At 40.5% G+C, this 19,548-nt stretch overlaps 1 protein-coding gene across 1 annotated transcript; it reads right to left on the bottom strand.

Moving 5' to 3' along the window:
- Nucleotides 1-15,021: 15,021 nt before the first annotated feature.
- LOC103715931 (zinc finger CCCH domain-containing protein 24) lies at nucleotides 15,022-18,932 on the bottom strand. Its single transcript, XM_008803731.4, has 2 exons — nucleotides 18,701-18,932; nucleotides 15,022-17,909 (listed from the first exon to the last, which is right to left on the bottom strand). The coding sequence occupies exons 1-2, from the start codon at nucleotides 18,776-18,778 to the stop codon at nucleotides 15,669-15,671; spliced, it is 2,319 nt and encodes a 772-aa protein (XP_008801953.1). The 5' UTR covers nucleotides 18,779-18,932; the 3' UTR covers nucleotides 15,022-15,668.
- Nucleotides 18,933-19,548: the final 616 nt, after the last annotated feature.

Here is a 19,548-nt window from a genome sequence, read left to right as displayed (position 1 = left end):
TGGCCGTCTGGCCAAGGGGCTGGGCTCCTGGGGACTTCAGATTTTTTTTTTTTTTGTTAGATTATGCTATTTGTTTGAAAACCTTGTTTACCTCTTAAAAATGCTGCTATGTGTTTGCCTTCTAGTGGCTATGGTTATCATTTTACATTTTTAACCATTTTGTTCTTACTCTTACATCATTGTATGCATTCTTTGTTTTTCCTTTTGTGTGTGTGTTGATTAGGTGGAGGAGAGGGGGGGAGGGGGGTGTTGGATGCCTTCTTTGCTAATTGAAGGCGCATATTTTCATATTCTTGATTTTTTTCTAGTTCAATTTGTCTAAATTTCGATCTCTTCAGTGATTAAAGTTTGCTGCCAGAGCCTGTATCATGTTTCTAAAAGAGTAAATACTCTTTTCTTTTCATATGCAAGATCTCCTAGGACAAATTCTAGAGGACAATGATGTAAGGCTATCGACTGCTGGAAATTAAACTACTTGACATAGATAGTTTTGTAAAGTTAATCTTGTATTAATAGTTCCCATAAGGATCAAGAAACTCTACATTTGGTGTATGTGCCTGCAGTTAAGAGGCATTTCTTTTTTGTACTACATTCAAGCAAAAAATTTGGTTCTCTTCTCCTGTGGTTGTATATAACCACATCAACACTTTAAACCCTGCATTTAAATGACCATTTACCATCAAAATAGAAAGTAAGTATAAAGTATAAGAGATGCTTTAATGCTAAGAAATAGTTTAGGATAGCTTTTTTGGAATAGTTATGGCCATCGTAAGCAAGTTTCATTACAGTTCTTAGTTATGCTATCTTTTGAACTGCTATTTGGTAGATAGAAAAATTAGGCATGATTTTTTGCATATTTTATTGTCTATTACTTTAGGTATAACTTTATGCTTATTCTTAAAAATTGACAATAACTTTTCATGTCTAGGGTCCCCATTAAAATTGACAGTAGCTTTGGCACCACTATTCGCCGCGCAGTTCGGCACTGCTTGTTGGGACTTGAGTTCGTCGTCGAGTCCGGCACCACTTCTATTGACATTTCGAATTTTATCATTTACAACTCTCTTATATTTTGATTTGTTTGTAGTGATTGTCTTAATTATTTTGTTTGATAATATTATTTTTAGATTTAAATGTTTAATAGAAAATTTGAATGTGGGTATGAAAAAATCAAAAAGAAAAAAAAATCGAAAAACTCATTCAATCTCAAAAAGGAGCTCTAGATAGATTTGTTGTTACAAATAAACAAAATAATACATCAAGTTCAACTCAGAATGAAATAGAGTTTGAAGATGACATAAAAAGAATGAAACAAAATAAAATTGACAACCAGATTCATAGTAGTATTCAAATATCTACTGAAACAATCTCTAGTGAAGAACAATACTTGTAACAGTTGCTTCTGCTGAAAGAATTTTTTCAAAATTAAAGTTGATAAAATTTTATTTGCGGCCAACTATGTTCACAAGAAAGATTAAATGGATTAGCTATATTATCGATTGAAAATAATATTTTAATGAATCTTGAGTACAAAAGTTTGATTAGTAATTTTGCATCTCAAAAAGTTAGACGAATTATTTTTAAATAGATTTTTAAAGAATTTTAAACTTATTAATTTTTTTTAAATTTTTTTTTTAAAAAAAGCCTTCTTAGTGAATTTGCCTTAGGCCTCCAAATGTATTGGGCCGCCCCTGCATGGCAAGAGTGGTATTTTATAGTTTTGTAGAAATTGATATACTTCCATGTGCAGTAGAACACATGTTCAAGCAAGTATGGGGTCCTAGTCCTATCTAAGGAAGTTTCTTTTTCCATGCTTGGTTTTGGCTTGCTAGGCACAAAGCTACCTCTCAAAATTGACCACTTAATAGATTGATCTCATCCTATGTGAGCTCAATTGTGACATGCAGATGGTCTTATGCAACCGTATATGTTACCAAGTAGGTTCCAGCATCTCTCTGGCCCACCTTTTAGACAAAAGCCCCAAGTCTATAGTGAAATATCTGGTTCTTCTTCCCTAAGCAAACCAGCGCAATGAGTTCGACAAATTGATTAACCAGAAAACAAGTTCAAATCTGGCTGGAGGAGACAAGATGGAAGCCAAGCCTGTCATAAAGTTAGTGATGGTTCATCTTTTGTTCCCTCTGATAAAGAAGAGGCCTTTGAAGATGATTTTGAGATGGAGCATGACACAAAGGACGATCTTATGGAGGATATGGTTTGGGATAGTCATACCTATGCAATCGCTCAGGGCAGCAAGGAAGGATGCGAGAAATTGCTATTTTCAACTAATTAAAATTTATAATGAACCTCACACAAATATTCTGAGATCTAAGAGAGTTTCAAGCAGCACATGGATCATTTCTGGTATATACGATGCAAATATAGGCAATCTACAAGTGAACCTTTGGTATAGATTAAGAAATTCTAGGTATGTTTGCGTAGGATGCGGATGTGTGTTTAGTCCCACATCGGTTATGCACTAGATAAATCTTGGGTATTTATACAGTGCCAAAGAACTTAAATAATACCTTTCGGCTACCTTAGGTGAGGTTCTAGATGGTGATAATGATGGCTATAGAATTTATTGTAAGATAATGATTCAAACATAAGTTTACTTGAATAAAAAAAAAGGAAGTTTGATGACACAATTCCATGTATGCATAAAACCATACTGCAACATTTAAGAACTAATTAGCTGTATAAGAACAGTTTTGGACATCCATTTGTATGAAAATAAAAACTTGAATGACATCCTACAATTAAATCATGAGGTTTTAAAATTCTTTTCCAACAATTGGGGGATAGGGCAATCTACTTTGGACAACAATGGGATGATGCTTATGGGAATCCTATATAATTTCACCATTCTATTAAGTCCTCATCAGATTATTGGTCCTTCATGTTTAAACTATGTTAATGAAGGTCTACCACCTTTGGACAAGCAATGATATTAAACATGTAAGAAATAATTCTAACTAGCAAAATTTAAACAATTTGTGAAAGAGAACTGAATAGTTGGAGATGAGTTAGATACAAATTTCTGAAATCATGGAGCAGCTGCAAGTTTGGAGAACATCCATAGTAATTTTGGTAGAAAAAGCTAAATCACCAACTAATGACATATTTCCACTGAGTAAAGGAGCATATTATTCTATCAAGATACATCGTATCAAAAATATAACTAAAGAGCATTGGAACAAAGTATTCTGATAGCTTTACCAATTTTTTGAACCCTACCCTAGTTCTTGAGAGTTCACATAATGTGAAGGCCCTTTTCTTATCAGGAACTTCGGAGAAGATGTTAGACAATGACCTAATTTTGAAAGATAAATACAGAAATGCTTACATAGATATAGAATATAATTGGATGCGAGTGAACAAAAAGAATGGGAATATGTGTGCATGTGTTGGGAACGACCATGTTGCTCATAACAAAAGTCCAAGTAATTTAGTCTACTTCATATTTTTTAGTAATTGTAGCCAAATAGAAAACTTAACAAAACAAGCTGGCAAGATCCCCATTAATTCAGAACGCCACCACTCCTGCCAAGATAGATAGCATGAAAATGTTAAGAAAAATGTCTAACATTTTGACGAAATAGCATCAATTAACTCAGAGATTTAAATGGGTTAACTTACTTTGTTCTCAATCTACCTTTTGACACATTTTCTTGCTCCACTACCCTAAGCTTCAATCTTCAATTTTTTATAATCTGCCACCAGTTGCAAATTTAGAGATTTCAAAACTGTTTGCTTTCTTTGACAGTAACTCTGCATTTGACAAACCATCTTAACCTTGAAACTTTCTAATCTGGTTATTAGTCACGGGCTGCAAAGCTGAAGTAACCTTGTTTAGTTTTTCATCTAAAATGCTGTTTTCTTCCATTTTCTCCCTTTTGTTTGATCAATTGTGCCTTCACAATTCTCATCTTTCATCTTATCCACTTTAGAAACTATAGAATACTGGTCTTGAGAATTCAGCCTATTAAATATCAAACTACTAATTGTTTTATCATAGCCCAAACCAAGAGCATACCAAAGGCCGCATGCTTGCAAGGCAAACCATACAAGCATGCAAAGCTAGCTCCAAATCATTTTAAATCAATAACAAAACAACCTCAATTCTAAAGAGTTGATGTAATAGAAAACCCATAAGTCCAATACGCTCTCCCAAGTCCTGTAGCCAATCATAGATCATAATATATAAATAGAGAAAGAAAAGAATAATAAGCTATACCAGCTCAATAAGTAATATCATACTTCATAGTGGGCTAGAGCATGTCATCAAATCGCATATCATTGACTCGGCAAAATTTTATTCTTATCAAATATCAAAGAATAATACTCCTTTTTCTTTTTCAAAAGTATACTTTTCACAAATTGATGCTAAATTCAACATTTGGCTATAGCCAAGTAACCCAATAGCATGGATCAAGTAATGGATAATAGATAGCAAATAATGGCATCCAAATGCCCACTATTCTAACCACCAGTGGCACAGTATCGAAACTAGTTTTCTAGATTATAAGTTGATAAGGCCAACATATAATCCTCATGGGCAGGACCAAATCATAGCCCTACTGAAATTTATAAACACAGAAGCATTTTCACAAGTTACCCAATCTTTTCCAAAATAGGCCATACATTCAAAATAATTTATTTATAGGCATATAAAATATATATTCAAAGATAAAACATAACATGCTTGACCATTTAATCAAACAGAAGCAAAAATCCTAAAAACTATTTTATCAAGCAATATACACTATAATTTTTCAAGATCTCTTGGAAAACACATTATGAAGTATTAGGTCACTTACCTCAAAGATGTCAATGCCTAGATAAATCTACTCAGATTACAAAGATCCTTTGGGACCTAATCACCCCAAAATCACACATATATCGAATCAGTGCTATAATAATATTTTATAATAATTTCTAAAATTCTCTAAAATTATAAAAAACCTAATTTCTAAAATAACTATTATCATAATAAGAGAAACGAGTTACTAATCTTACCCTATTTTCTGTTATAGGGTGGGAGCGAGAGGTGGCACACTGAAAGCCCCTCTGGTGCTAACTCAGAAAGGGAAGAAAGAGATTAATAGAGGAAAAGTTAGCAAATAAAGGAGAGTTAGAGGGATGAAAGAGGGTAGTTAGAGGGGTGAGAGAGGGTATGATACCTTTTTACTTATCTCTACACACACCCACGATGGAGGGACAAGAGAAAAAGAGAGAGAAAAAGATGAGAGAGAATGGCATTTTAGGTGATGAGCATGAGAGAGGTGGAAAAGGCATGGAAAGGTGCTAGGGAGGTGAAAGAAAGAGAGAGAACAACAACAGAAAAAAATAGAGAGATAGAAAAAGAGAGGAAGAGGAAGAAGAGATGAGAGACAGAGCGACAAAGAGCGAGACTGAATGCGTAGAGAAAAGGCGGTGGAAGAAAGTAAATAAAGAGAGATCGCTGGAAGGGCTGTAAGATAAGAGAAGAGAGGAGTCCTGCCCTCAACAGAGGGTGCCCCCACCCTCCTTTTCATGCTTATCCACCGCCCAAGGGCACTGTCATTACATTCACATTATCCATCTTTTATTTTGTGCAATAATTCTCTTCCATCTTACCAATAATCACCTTCTTTAAAACCCTTGATACCCTCATCAAGTTTGCCTTCACATGCCTATCTTCAAGATTGAGATCACGAACACTACATGCATTCATTTTCTGGAGTTTTGAACTCATTCTTGGATCTTTACTCGATATGTAATTATTAATTTATAGCTATTTTAGTTGTATATATATAATTATCAATGGTATATACATTTGATTTGGATGTCTTATTATTGATTTTGTAGTCGAGAAGAGTAGATACCATCTCTAATTAAGGGGAGCATAGTCTATCTCATCTATAAGAAGCTTTTGCTTTTTGCAAGAGAAGAGAGTCTACTTTTCTCGACTTGAAGTCAATAATGAAGTATCTAAATCAAAGATCTATACCATTGTCATTATCTATACTTGGAAAAATGCCTAAAATCTAAGAATTAGGCATTTTTCTAGTTTATAACCTATCCATCATGTGGTCATAAAAATGAATGGCCAAATAATGAGAACCATATATTTTCATGATCTAAGTCTTAAAATCTACATTTTCATTCTACACATACTTTAACATGCATAGATAATGATCTATATGGCAGGTTCTTAATTTAAATATTTTATTATCTTTTAATCATAATAATGCAATTAAAAACCTCCCATGTTTGTGATTGCATGATGCATAGATTAGAGACTAACAAAATATATTATTTTTATTTCTAGGTGACTTTAGTGTAGATCATTATCAATAGTGTGGATCTTTGATTTGGAGGTTTTATTATTGATTTTACAGTTTAGAGGAGTACATACCCTTTCCTCCCAAGAGAAGAAAATATCAACTCCTCTTGACTCGAAAGTCAATAAAAAGGTACCTAAGTCAAAGATCTACACCATTGATCACTCTTTGTACTACTACAAATGCTTTATGAATTAAGAATCATGCATCTTAGTGGCCTCTAACTTGTCCATCAGGTAGACGTAAAAATAAATTGTTAAAATAATATAAGATCATGTTTTTCAATATATACATATGTTAACATGTATAAATCATTATCCATAAGGTGGATAGTTCATTTAAATGTTTCATCATCTATTTTGTTATATTAACATAATGATAGCCATCAATTTTTGTATCCAAATGTTACATAAATTGAAAACAATCCAAATATAATTTTTTAATTTCTAAATTATTTTTAGTAGTATAAAGTTTTATCAATAGTGTTGATCTTCGATTTAGATATTTTTTATTGATTTTAGAGTGGAGTGAATTCGATACCTTCTCCTTTGAGAGGAGCATAGTCTCTCTCAAATATATTAGATAGACCTTTTTTTTGTTGTCTAGAGGAGAGAGTATATACTCTTCTTGACTGCACAATTAATAATGAGAAATCCAAATTAAAAACTTATATGCTTAATCATGATGTATACTACTAAAAATATTTAGAAACCAAGAATAAAGTACTTTGGTGGATTCTTAATTTAATTCTATTTCATTTCAATCTATACATATTTTAATATTGCTCATTATCCATAAGGAGGATTCTTAATTTAAATGATTTACCATTTATTTTAGCACATAACGCAATAAAAATATGTATTTTTTCTAATTCTAGTCACTTTCTTTGTATATAGATCATGATTAATGATGTAGATCTTCAATCTGGATGACTCATTGTTGATTTTGAAGTCAAGTTGAATAGATACCCTCTTCTTATGAGAGGAGCATGTGGACACAAAAAAGAGTGTATATATGTATATATGTATGTATGTATGTATGTATGTATGTATGTATGTATGTATTTATATGTATCTGTGTGGGTACATATGTATGTATGTATGTATATGTATCTGTGTGGGTACATATGTGTGTATGTATGTATGTATGTATGTATCCTATAAGCCAATAAGTTTTCGAGTTTGAGTTTGAAATCCAAACCCTTCCCAATATCTTGTTGATTCCAGTTTTTAGACTCAAACCCTACATTTCAGGTTTGTTTTAGGTTGGATTAAGAGGTTATTAGCCTCCATTAACACATATAAGAAGAAATTTAACTATAATCATAATCATCGATCCTTTTTTTACAATCAATCTTCGTGTCCATATTTTATCTAATCGTAGATATGGCTATGGACATGGATATACCCATATCATATCTCCTTTTAGCCCTATTAATAGACACTATATGTGCAAGTGGCAAACACATGGAAATTTTTTACATGCAAGAGGTCACGATGGTCACTATGACATAACAACATAGATATATCATGATTTCATCTTAGATTAGCATTATTCTAAAAATTTTGAGCATCATTTCATCAGGCCTAATATAATTTTTTAACCTTTTCACTATCAATTTAAGCTTTTGGAGTCGCTAGTTTGTCAACATAGTATCAAAGCTCAAGTTTGCTGAATATTGTAAGCCCCTCAAGCTAGTTATATATTGAATCATCTTAGTTCCAATCTTGACTTATTTCAATCATTGTTGTCCTTCCACATGCATAATCTACACTGCAAGAGGAGATAAGAGGTGTGGAGGGGTATTAAGCTTGATAACAAGTTTAAGCTTTTTGAATAGATTGCTTACTCAACACTCGTAGGTGGATATGGAGGATGCGGATGCACCCCCGAGTGGCTCTATTTACATGAAAAGTGGCTTGGGGATGTCTATCAACTCGAAGCATGTTGGCTAGTAGGGAGTCAGGGTTTTCCTAATGTGCGAGGAGTGCATGGACCTAGAGGGACTATCAGCCATTGTTGCTTGGATGTCCTCGAGCAGTGCAGGCCTAACAACGGGCGCCCTTTTTATTACCGCAAGATGTGGTGTCAGCGGAAGATTTTCTGGACCACTTGAGGCAGTTAGCAGGCTCACTAGGCACCATGGAGAGAGGCATCATATGTGTTTATATGGTGTACCACATCTGGCTGGACCGGAATACCCGCATCTTTGAGGATAGGAGGACCCCTCCGAGGGTCCTAGTGGACAGGGCTATTCGTCAAGCGACTGAGATCATTGTCGCTGCCCGGGCATCTCCTCCAAGGTTGGCTAGGGACATCTGGGTTCCCACTTCATTGCCATAGTGCCCCGAGTGACCTTTGTCTCTTGAGAAGACCCACTCTCTGGCCACCTCAAGGTGAACTTTGACAGTAGCGCTTTGGTAGGAGGAGATAGAGGAGGAACTAGATTTGTGATCCAGGATCACAATTCTAGATTAGTCGCAGCAGGTGGGCGACACACTTGTGATATGACTGCTACTGGAGTCGAGCTCAGGGCTGCATGGGAGGGAGTTACCTATGTGAGGAGGAATATAGGGACAAATTGCCTCATCCTGAAGGGTGATTCTACTATGGTGACCGAGTGGATTCGTGATATCGAGTGCCAAGGAGACGGCTACCCTATACTTAGGGACATCTAGAGGCTGTTAGCAGGATGCTGTTCGATCCAGGTTGCTTATGTATTTCGGAAGGCAAACAGGGATGCAGACTGGATCGCCTTCTTTGCTGCTCACCATTAAGAGGAGGTTCTTTGGACTGAGCTCGATTTTGTTTTCTTTTCTTTATGTCGCCTTCTTTCTTTTGATGCTGAGGGTAGTGTTCATGCTAGGCTGATATGAACTGCCGTTGTACCCAAAAAAAAAAAAAAGCACTCGTGTTGCCCATGTTGAATAGGATGTTTTACTAATCTAATTGATCTCTCTCTCTCTGTGGTTAGATATTTTGTCACACTCTCCCTTCCCTGTCAACTATTCCACTTCAATATTACTCCATGTAGGCTCGTTTTGGTTGACTTCCGTGACTTAAGATCTTATTGAAAATCCTTTGAAAAAACAGTATGAAAAACCAATATTAATCAAAATGAAGATGAACATTTGATTTGATAGTCTTGCATATGTGCAAATGATTCAGATTTTGCAGATGGAGAGCTTCTTGGTACATATGTTCCAACTAAATATAGACAAGATCAGGCTGTATACTTCCTTGCTCTTGACATAAATGATGTTAGTTTTGTCACATATGAAATTGTTATTACCTCAAAATTTGTAAAAAAAAATTCTTGCTGGTGGAGCAAAGAGATGCAAATGGAACTAGATGAGAGCCAATTAGATCATGCGTTGGATCATTAGGCAGCCCTATTTGCAAATCTCAACATTGTGAGTCCAAATACAGGCCATTTGCGTTATTAGAAATTCTAAGCAGGACCCCTTGTGATAACATCCATTCATTTACCATCTCATGAACACAGTGACGCTAAAAAAAAAAAAATTAACTAGTAACACTCTCAACTATCTATAATATTTGTATAGAGGTTTTTTCTTAAACATTATTTTCTTTATATTAATTTAAAAATGGATATGTATAATTATCAAACTTTAGTTATGATGGTGTAATCAGTTGCAACCTAAGGCAAAAGGTGGCTCTCTGATTCTAAAAAGTTTTGGCCCTTTGTTGATTGCACCACGTGGCCATGCAGCATGCCAATCATCTCAGCTCATTTTTGTGGACTTCATTTATCTTGTGCTCTTCTTGATGATTAGCCCACAGAAATGAGCCGACGACTCTGTTAGTGCACATGGTGCAGGATATAATTTCTCTTTTCTCATATATATAGGATAATTGATCGACAAATTGAGTACTCGTATCTACGAGGCTTGGGTAGCTATATCTCATTGGATTAGATTTATTTTGGTTGCATGCAACATCCACACAAACTAGTTTGAATGACTTGTTCTGTATTCTATAAAATCTAAATATATTCACACGGAAGGTAGTCAAGAAACTTAAATGGTAGCTGGATCAGAGCCCTCTGGTCCTCGTTAAAGTTGGATGCAACTTTTGAATCCTAAGAACAGCTAAGACCTACCATTAGTCACACCCCATTACAAAACCTTGGCTAAAAGTAAACCGAAACATCCATGAACAATTTGGGCTTGGCTAGCTAGTTGGCTATTGTCTCTTGCTAAGTAAATGAAGGCCGGGTCGTATTTTAAAGCCAAGCTCTCAAGTCAACTCATCTCATAAACCAAGTTTAAATAGCTATGATGGAGCTCAGTGCTTTGTCAGCGCAAGCAAAATAAAGAACAGATCATCTTGACAGGTTTGCAGTCCCACACAACCCCAGCATGTTTGACTCGCTACAGCAGTTGTAAGTAGAAGAAATCATACCCCACACCATATGCACCACAATAGCAGTATACCACAAGAACAAATTATGACGGGATGCACAGGTGGCAATCTAAGATCGAGTGCATGAGGAATGAGACCCATAAAAAGTGAGATGCATGTTTGGCATGGTGCACTGCCACATGGTGCATGTGGTGTAGGATATATTTTCACCCTAAGTAGAGTACCGATCGAAATTCATTTGAGGTAAATTCCATCAATCTTGCCATATTTTAGAAGCAAAGCTCTCTTATGGAGAAAAAAAAAAAAAAAAATCTGATGGTCTGCCATTTACTTTGAACCAAAAAACTCCAAGATCACCATGAATTGCCCATTGGAGGCCAGCTATGGAACGGAGCCTATGACCCCATCCAAATCCAATCAAGTCATCGCCGATAAGCTATACCCTCTCCTGAGCCAAGCTTGCCTGGTCATTGCAACCACTTCAAGTAACAGTGAATCTGAATTCTGATCATCTCCACCCAAGGTGTGAAGGCCTATTGGTGCATTCTTTTAGCTTTCTTGGGTCCAAAAGCCATGACCGGGCCTCGGCGTAAGGGAAGATGGTCCTACCAAGGCCTAAACCACCAAAAACTTTAAAGCCGAAGGACAGAGAGACGCAGGCAAACAAGTGGGCTACTTTACTTGATGACTCCTGACTACCGGCAATAAACAACCCTGTACCATCTCTTCTTTGAATTTTCAGGCTACCTTGAAAGGCATTCCACCCGCACCACCCAGCTTAACTAAACCTTAATCCAATCTAAATGATAACTGTTGTGGTTGAAATCTGAGGGTGACCACGCCGGAGGAAGCCAAGAGGATGCCGGCCGGGACAAAGAAAGGGGGGCCACCTCGCCTGAAGAAGCCGAAAAGATGCCGGACGGGATGAAGAAAGGGGGGCCACCTCCTACACTCCGGGGCACCTGCACAAAGTCTTGGCCGGAAATTCCAGCCAAGGCCATCCAATGATTAAGTTAGAGTAGATCCCGAGCTTTTTTGGAAAAAAATCCCCTCGTGTTCTTGATATGGCTTATTTATAGTCCTCACAGGGGTATCTAGATGGCAGAGGAATGGTGGATTCTCATCATGGGAGGAGATGGTCTTGGCCAGGTGGCGTGTGGCCAAGGTTTGCTTGAGGCACACGGTCTGGGGCAGCCCTTGTGCACAACATGGTGTTGGCGGGTGTGGGAGGGTGTGGCCCTTGTTAGTAAGCATGGTTGGGGCAGCAAGGCATGATCCTTGGTTGGCACATCATGACGTGGCCAGCAAGCGAAGTATGGCTTGGTGGGTTGCTGCAGGGTGTCACTGTATCTGTAGTCGAGGGAGCTCTTCGCTCGCAGTCAACACTGCAGGGCGCCTCGAGCTCGGCTCAGGGCGTCATTGTAGATTTCTGCAGTCGAGGGAGCTCTTTGGCTTGCGGTCGACACTGCAAGGCGCCCCAAGCCCAGTTCAGGGGCGTCATTGTAGATTCTTGCGGTCGAGGTCGGGCAGGCTTGGAGGCCACTGTATGTTCTTGGCGAGGTCGGTTCGGCCTTCGGCGGGGGCCGAGGTCGGCGGTGGGAGCTGAGGTCGGCGTGGCCTTGGCCGAGGTTGGCTCGACCTTGGGCGGAGGCCGAGGTCAGCATAGCTCTTAATAGGACCGATGCTTGGCTTGCTCGATTCTAAAGTCTGCTCTGAGGATGCTAGAAATTGGGTGGTTCCATGCTAGAGCAGGACGATCCATTTTGCCTCCCATCATTTGCCCTCTAACTTCTGAGTGCGAGTCGTTTTTTGGCTTGAGTGAAGGAAGTAGCCGAGTTGTCGATCGTCATGTGTTGCAGCCAAATGCTCGTAAAGGATTACGTGCCGAGTGGGGCGTACCTCTTGTATCATTGGGGCCAAAGCCCTCCGATGATTAAGTTAGAGTAGATCCCGAGTTTTTTTGGGAAAAACCGTCCTGTGTCCTTGATATGGCTTATTTATAGTCCTCATAGGGATATCTAGGTGGCGAAGAAATGGTGGATCCTCATCATGAAAGGAGATGGTCTTGGCTAGGTGGCGTGTGGCCAAGTTTTGCTTGAGGCACACAGTCTGAGGCAGCCCTTGTGCACAGCATGGTGTTGGTGATTGTTGCAGGGTATGGTCCTTGTCAACAAGCATGGCTGGGACAGCAAGGCATGGTCCTTGATTGGCATGTCATGGCGTGACCCACAAACGAAGAATGGCACGGTGAGATTGCTGAGCGTCACTGTACCTGTGGTCGAAGGAGCTCTTCGCTCGCGGTCGACACTGCAGGGCGCCCCGAGCTCAGCCCGAGGCATCATTGTAGATTCCTACGGTCGAGAGAGCTTTTTGGCTCAAGGTCGACAATGCAAAGCACCCCGAGCCCAGATCAGGAGCGTCATTGTAGATTCTTGCGGTTGAGGTCGGGCATGCTTGGAGGCCACTACATGTGCTTGGCGAGGTCGGCTCGGCCTTTGGCGGGAGCTGAGGTAGAGGCCGAGCCGACGGAGGCCGAGGTTGGCCTGGCTCTTAACAGGACTGAGGCCTGGCTTGCTCGGCTCTGAGGTCTACTCTGAGGATGCTAGAACAGAACGATCCATTTTGCCTCCCATCAATAACAGCTACATGAATCCTTTCTCTATTTTGCTTTGTTTAGGCTACGCTTTTTGAAAGATGTAGCAATATCAGATCTTCTCTTACTTATATAAGCCACTTACTTATATAAGCCATATGAATTGCAGCAGCTCCAATTATATTGTGAGTATAACAGATAGTTTCCTAAACATAGCTTATATAAGTACCATCATGGAAATCTATATGACTTGCAGCAGCTATAGTTATATTGTTATCCAGTCAGGACACAAGACACCAGCATTGACTTGGGTAATTGATTTAAGTTTTCCAACAATAATCCTAAAACCTCTCAATATTCACCCAGCCAAGTTGTACCTTGCCATCAAATTTTGTCTGTACAATTGGAGACCTGCAACGCCAGAGAGAGATTTTATGTTGGCATCAAAATGGTAATAGAGAAAACCTAGATGCCTCGGGAAAGTCATACGTTCACACAGCGTTATTTTTATGATAACATAATTTAAAAAATAAATCCCAGCGTACAAAGCTCCCACCATTGAGGCCATTGCATGGTATGAAAACTCTGACCATTGCAAAAAGTTTGAGAAGGATCAAATGCACACAATGCCATATGCATGCAGAAAAACTATTTCCATGTTGCAAATATGCGACCTTAAAATCACAATGAAGTGACATTGTTCCCGCACCAAAGCTCAACCTCAACACAACACAATATTACGGAACAAACTTAGATGTTGCTTGTAAAGTCACCATCTGGGACAACCGTTCATTTCATCCCATAACCAAAAGTCTCATCCAATAATGATGTCTCATTGTCAGGCATCTGGTTCAAGTTCCTATGTCAAAATCTCAACCAATTAGTCAGCTAGATGCCAACCTTAGCAATTATAAATTCCCTATCAAAGGAGCCATAGATTTCCTTGCAATCCAAACTAAGAACCGAGCAAAAACCTTACCTTATGACGGACAAACAAGATCAATAGGCATCAACCTACGCCTCCCCCACCCTCTTCCCACCTGTTTATCAGACAGACTTGAGGCTCCAACCGCAAATTTTACATAGCACAAAACCATCCAAACAACAAAATCGACCACAAATAACGAAACCCAACAGTTCCTGCAAAATTTGCAGGAATACTCTCTGAAAAAAAATCAATTTCCATCATCATTATCCCTCTCCTAATGAATAGACCAAAATCAACTCAAGTTTTGTCTCCTCAAAAGACTTCCTAAGCATTTCTGAGAAGTGTAACTTAATCTGCTGCAATATCGTAGGTCACTGCAAGGTTCCTTGCATCACCCATGAAACACCATTAAGACAAAGCAGATTGCATGCCATAGAAGGGGAACGTGTCCCAGTCCATATTATCGTCTCCATGAGCTTTCAAGGAAGCCCCACAAACAATTATAGAGCAACTCAATCAATATATCCGACAAAAAAGTGATAACTAATGCATCTAATACTTATATCAATGAATGCATCCCCATATAATTCTAATCAACAAGACCCTACCATCACTACTATCAAGACCCGCAACTCCCAATTCCACCGCTTTCTTTGATTGCAAGAATCAGGACTTTCAACACACGAGTTAGAAACATCCAGAAAAGTAATGCATCAGCATTTAGAAAAACCAAAATGATAAGATCCAAACAACAATAAGCATGAAAGAAAGGGGCCTGAAACCAGGAGGAAAGAACCAAAAAAAAATAATGGAATTGAAACAATAGCAATCAAGTTTAATCCAATGTTACATCATAAAGTGAACTTATACACCATATTTTCCTGCCCTCAAATTCTCCAGAACAACATTAACAATTGAAATAGCCATGCAGGACAAGTCAGCAGAACCTTATCTCAACAATAGACCTGGTCAGAAAAACATAGATCTCCACAGAGGAACCCCCCACTTTGCTTTACACACTTTCACTTTTACCAAGATTAAGATACATATCATAATTAACAAAAGCAAGAATATTAAGGAGAAAAAGGAAAAAGGCTAGACAAGTTTCATAATATAGACTCTGGCTTTAGAGAGATTAAGAAAAAAAAAATATATAAAAAGGTAAAAAAAAAAAAATCCAAGCTATAGGAGAGTAATTTACCTAGGGTAGACCTTGAAATAACCCAGAGTTAAACCACCTCCACTTTTCCCGTCTGAACTCCTCTTGAAGTAATAATAAATCTTCTTTAAAGAAAATGAATCTATGAATATTAACCCCTTCAACTCCTTTCCCTTCTTAACCATCCCAACAAACCAAAAAATATTATTTACTAAGACTCGTTAACTACTACCAATGCCCCAACTCTAGCAGCTTAGTAGAAATTTGCTCTAATTACTAAGCTACCGTCTGATCCAGCTGCATCTGTTCCAACCATGCACTGAGGACTGCAGATTGATCATGTCCATCAATCTGAGGATTAGCATTTGAAGCATCTCCATCGCCACCGCCACCAGATGGAACTGTTGCTGATGGTCCAACAGAAGTCATTGCTGCTGTAACTATTTTTTCAGGTGGAGATTCCTTCGTCAGTGAATGGACCCAGGAAAGGTCCGGCTCCTCACCACCAGACCGTAGCTCGAAAGATGAGGACCGCCTGAGCCGACCCAGCTCCTCACCATTCACTCCCCAGTCCAGGGTACCAGAGGGCAATGCCCATTTGTACCATGATGAATTCACAGGGGTGCCCACAATAGGCGATGTGCCGGAACCAAGATGACGAGAGCTGAGGCTCCGCAGTGTCTGCTGCTGCTTCTCCCGCTGCGCGAACACAGCCAAACGGGCACTCATTGGAGAGAGTGGCTCATCACCACGGGGAGACATCCTGCCAGGAGAAGGGGCACCGAGCGAAGCCCGCAAGAGAGAGGAGTGCCCAGGCAGCTGCTGGTGGTCACCAGCTTTTTGTGAGAACATATTGGTATTGATCGGTGAGAGCATGCTATGCTGCTGCTGCTGGAACTGGTTGAGGATAGCAGTTTTGTGTGATGGTGAGAAGACAGACCCCTGACCAGAACTGTACCTTGGAGATGAGGAGATCTCAGCTGAGAAAAGTTCATCAAGGTTCGATGGAGCCAGGACCTTGGACCGCCCCGCCGGCACAGAGGCAAAGCGAGAATAGCACAGATCATGAAACAGTTGCTGCCCATTGAAATCAGGCATCATTGAGAAATCATCCACTGGCATGTCTCTTGCACTCAGAGACGAGCGCAGCCTACTCGACTGGAGATTGATTCCAGCAAGGGGCAGAGTAGAAGCGTTGGGTTGTGGCCAGCATAGTGAGGAGTGGGCCATGCCGTTGGTCGACGGCGACATGGGTGGTGTGAACGGTGACATCATTGCTGAAACCGATGAGGGGGACCCAGGCATGAGACCCATCGCTGCTGCCATCTCCATCGCAGCAGAGGTGGCGGACCGGGGCGACGGCACGGCCGACCCAGTTGACATATACAAAGGACGGAGCTCCTCGTTCGTGTGAGCAAAGAAGCAGACACGGCGAGTGCAGCTGGTCCCATCCTTACAGAGGCGTGTGCGGTACTGCGCTGGGTGAAGCCAGCACTCAAACACCCCATGAGCATACTCGCACATGTCCCCCCGGCGGCATGCCCCCCCCTTGCGGAACTCAGGGCAGGGAACACAGCTGTAGTGATACTTTCTCGGGTCACGACGCCGGGCGTTCTCGCCCGGATGAACAAATGGGCACTCTGTCCAATCATGCGAGTATGCCCGCGAGCACGGCCGGACTTTGAAAGAGTACATGCGGAACTCATCAGTGGCATAGATGCTGTTCTTGATGTCCGGCAGCGATGGGTCAATTGGATACTCTTTCTTCTCAGATACGGCCGGTGGAGGCGGGTCGGTAGGAGAGGAGGACAAGTTGGAGGACGGGAATCCATCCTCCACAGGGGATGAGGACAGGGGTGGAGAGTTCGAGTTCGAGTTCGAGTTCGAGCTTGTCGTCACACGAAGAACACGCTGCTGCTGCTCCTCACCACCCGCAACACAACCAGAACCTCCAAGTAGTTGCTCAAGAACAACTTTCACATCAGTCGACTTGGGCGGCACAACAATCACGTCGGCTGGCCGGTGGCCGCTGGCATCGACAGCATTAGGATCAGCTCCAGCTGCAAGCAGAATCTTCACAGCATCAACAGCGTTCAGCGCGCCACCGGAGGCAGCGCAGTGGAGGGCAGTGGCGTTGTCGGGGCCGCAGCCCCGGTTAACGTCGACAACCGAGAGGGAAAGTATGAGACGGAGAACATCAAGGCTGCCATAGGTGGCGGCGACCATCAGTGGGGTTCGGTGCAAGAGGACCATCAGGTTGGTGCCCTTCTTGCGGCCATACCACATGCCGGCTTCATCAACAGCCGAGGGGTCCCGGTCGAGAGATCGCCGGAAGGCTTCTGCGTCGTTGTTGGCGGCGAGCTCGAGAAGGGTGGAGAAGGAGTCGTCGGTTTCGACGGTGAGGTGGTTCATCGGTTTGGCCGGGGAGGAGCTTCGGGCTTCTTCAGGGGAGGGAGACGGCGAGGGTTTAATGCGCTCCGGACCACCGCACATGCTGCGACCTGCCGGAGATCGGCTCTGGTATTCATAGGCGATTGGCGAGCCAAACACATACAGAAAAAAAGAATAAGCCTTGCTAGTCAAGAAAAAAACATTGTGCGGAAACTGAGAGTGCAGACATTTTCGCACTAGATGGTGGAGTTAGATTATCGATGAGCGAGGAAAGGGATAATATTCGATGATTTGGCGACGATGCTTTCTATAATTAACGATTTTGTAGCAAAAAGTTGGGGCAATGAAGAGATCTTTCAAAGATTAGATGAAAAAATAAGGTAAAGAACTAAATATGGTGCGAGAGTGTCAAAAATCGAATAAATACTAAAAATATCAAACTTTGGGAAGAAAAAAGGAAGGATATTTTATTGAAAACAGCAAAACTTCGATAGATTTCTTTACAAAGAATTGTTTAAGAGATTTAAGATCCCGGAGATCAAAAACGGGTTCGAGATCGCAATCCATTTTCAGAAATCATGGAATTTCAGCGTAAAACCATATCTTAAATAACTCAACAAGATGCTAGGTAGATTTTCCGCATCACATAAGAAGCTTAGAAGTAGAAACATCTAGAAATTAAGATAGATAACCATTATAAACCAAAAAAAATCCCACAAAAATTTTAAAAACACTAAAGTTCATATCATCAAACCTCCGTAAACCATCTAAAATTCCAATAAATAGCAAAAGATCCAAATCGGAAAATTTTTCCACCATAACCCCAGAAATCTTGCCACCAACCCCTAAAAGGCGTACAACTTTCCGATACCTAACGGAGAGAAATCAGCTAAAAAAAACAAGCAAAATCGTCATACTTCAGATCCTTCGCCGATCGGAGAAGCGGAACCAATGGACGGCGGAGTACGGGGTGAGCTGCTCAAAAAATCCGCCATCGCGAGGGTAATACCGGGCTTCCGTCGTGACCTCCATCACCGAGTAGCCAAAAACTCGCCGATCTAAGAATCCCCCGGGGGAGGCGAGGGAGGTGGGAGGAGGGGAAAGGGGGGCTCTCTTTTTTTTTTGCTTAAAGGGGGGCTTTCTTCGGCCAGGCTTTCGGACCCCTCTAACGTCTCCAAATTAAAACGAAATGAAACGCTGGCCAAATGACGGACAAATTTCGCATGAAATTTTAACCCCGTCTCTTTCTTTCTACCAGCTTCTTTTTTTCTACCTCGCGCGGTCGAAAGGAAATTCACTCGAAATCCGTGTTAAAAAGCAGCGGGTTAAAGACTGGAGGAATTCAAATAGGCGGTGACCGGCCGGGCCGGTGGAAAGGAGGGGCAGGTGACTGGATAAGCCGGGGAGCTGGGCGCGCGTGCGTCTCTCGGTGAGGGTGTGCTGGATTGGAATCCGAAGTTGAGTCCGCGAATCCGGTGCTCTTCCGGACTCCAGGCTGCAGTCAAATACGGTTTCTAAAGACGTCAAAAACAAACAAATAAAAATAAAACATTTAAAAAATTAAAAAACTAAAAAATTAAAATTCCATATGTACGCTGCTGTCTTTTTAATATTGACTCTATTACTTGATATTCTCACCCCGACTAAAATGCGCGTAAAGTAGATTTATGCTAAAATGTGTCAGAGGGCGGAGTTATTGAAATGATGGGCAAAATTATCATTATTATTTAAAAGATTTTGTTATGCGAATTTATTTACTTAAAGC

The sequence above is a fragment of the Phoenix dactylifera genome, chromosome 6 (assembly GCF_009389715.1).
Source record: "Phoenix dactylifera cultivar Barhee BC4 chromosome 6, palm_55x_up_171113_PBpolish2nd_filt_p, whole genome shotgun sequence".
NCBI lineage: Eukaryota > Viridiplantae > Streptophyta > Magnoliopsida > Arecales > Arecaceae > Phoenix > Phoenix dactylifera.
This window is presented reverse-complemented; position numbering and strand designations above follow the sequence as displayed.

Bases quoted from the DNA above. Each gene is read 5' to 3' on its own strand.
- LOC103715931 (XM_008803731.4), bottom strand. From the start codon at position 18,778: ATGGCGGATTTTTTGAGCAGCTCACCCCGTACTCCGCCGTCCATTGGT. The intron at 17,910-18,700 runs GTATGACGATTT...TATGAATACCAG, and splicing joins CGATCGGCGAAGGATCTGAA to AGCCGATCTCCGGCAGGTCG.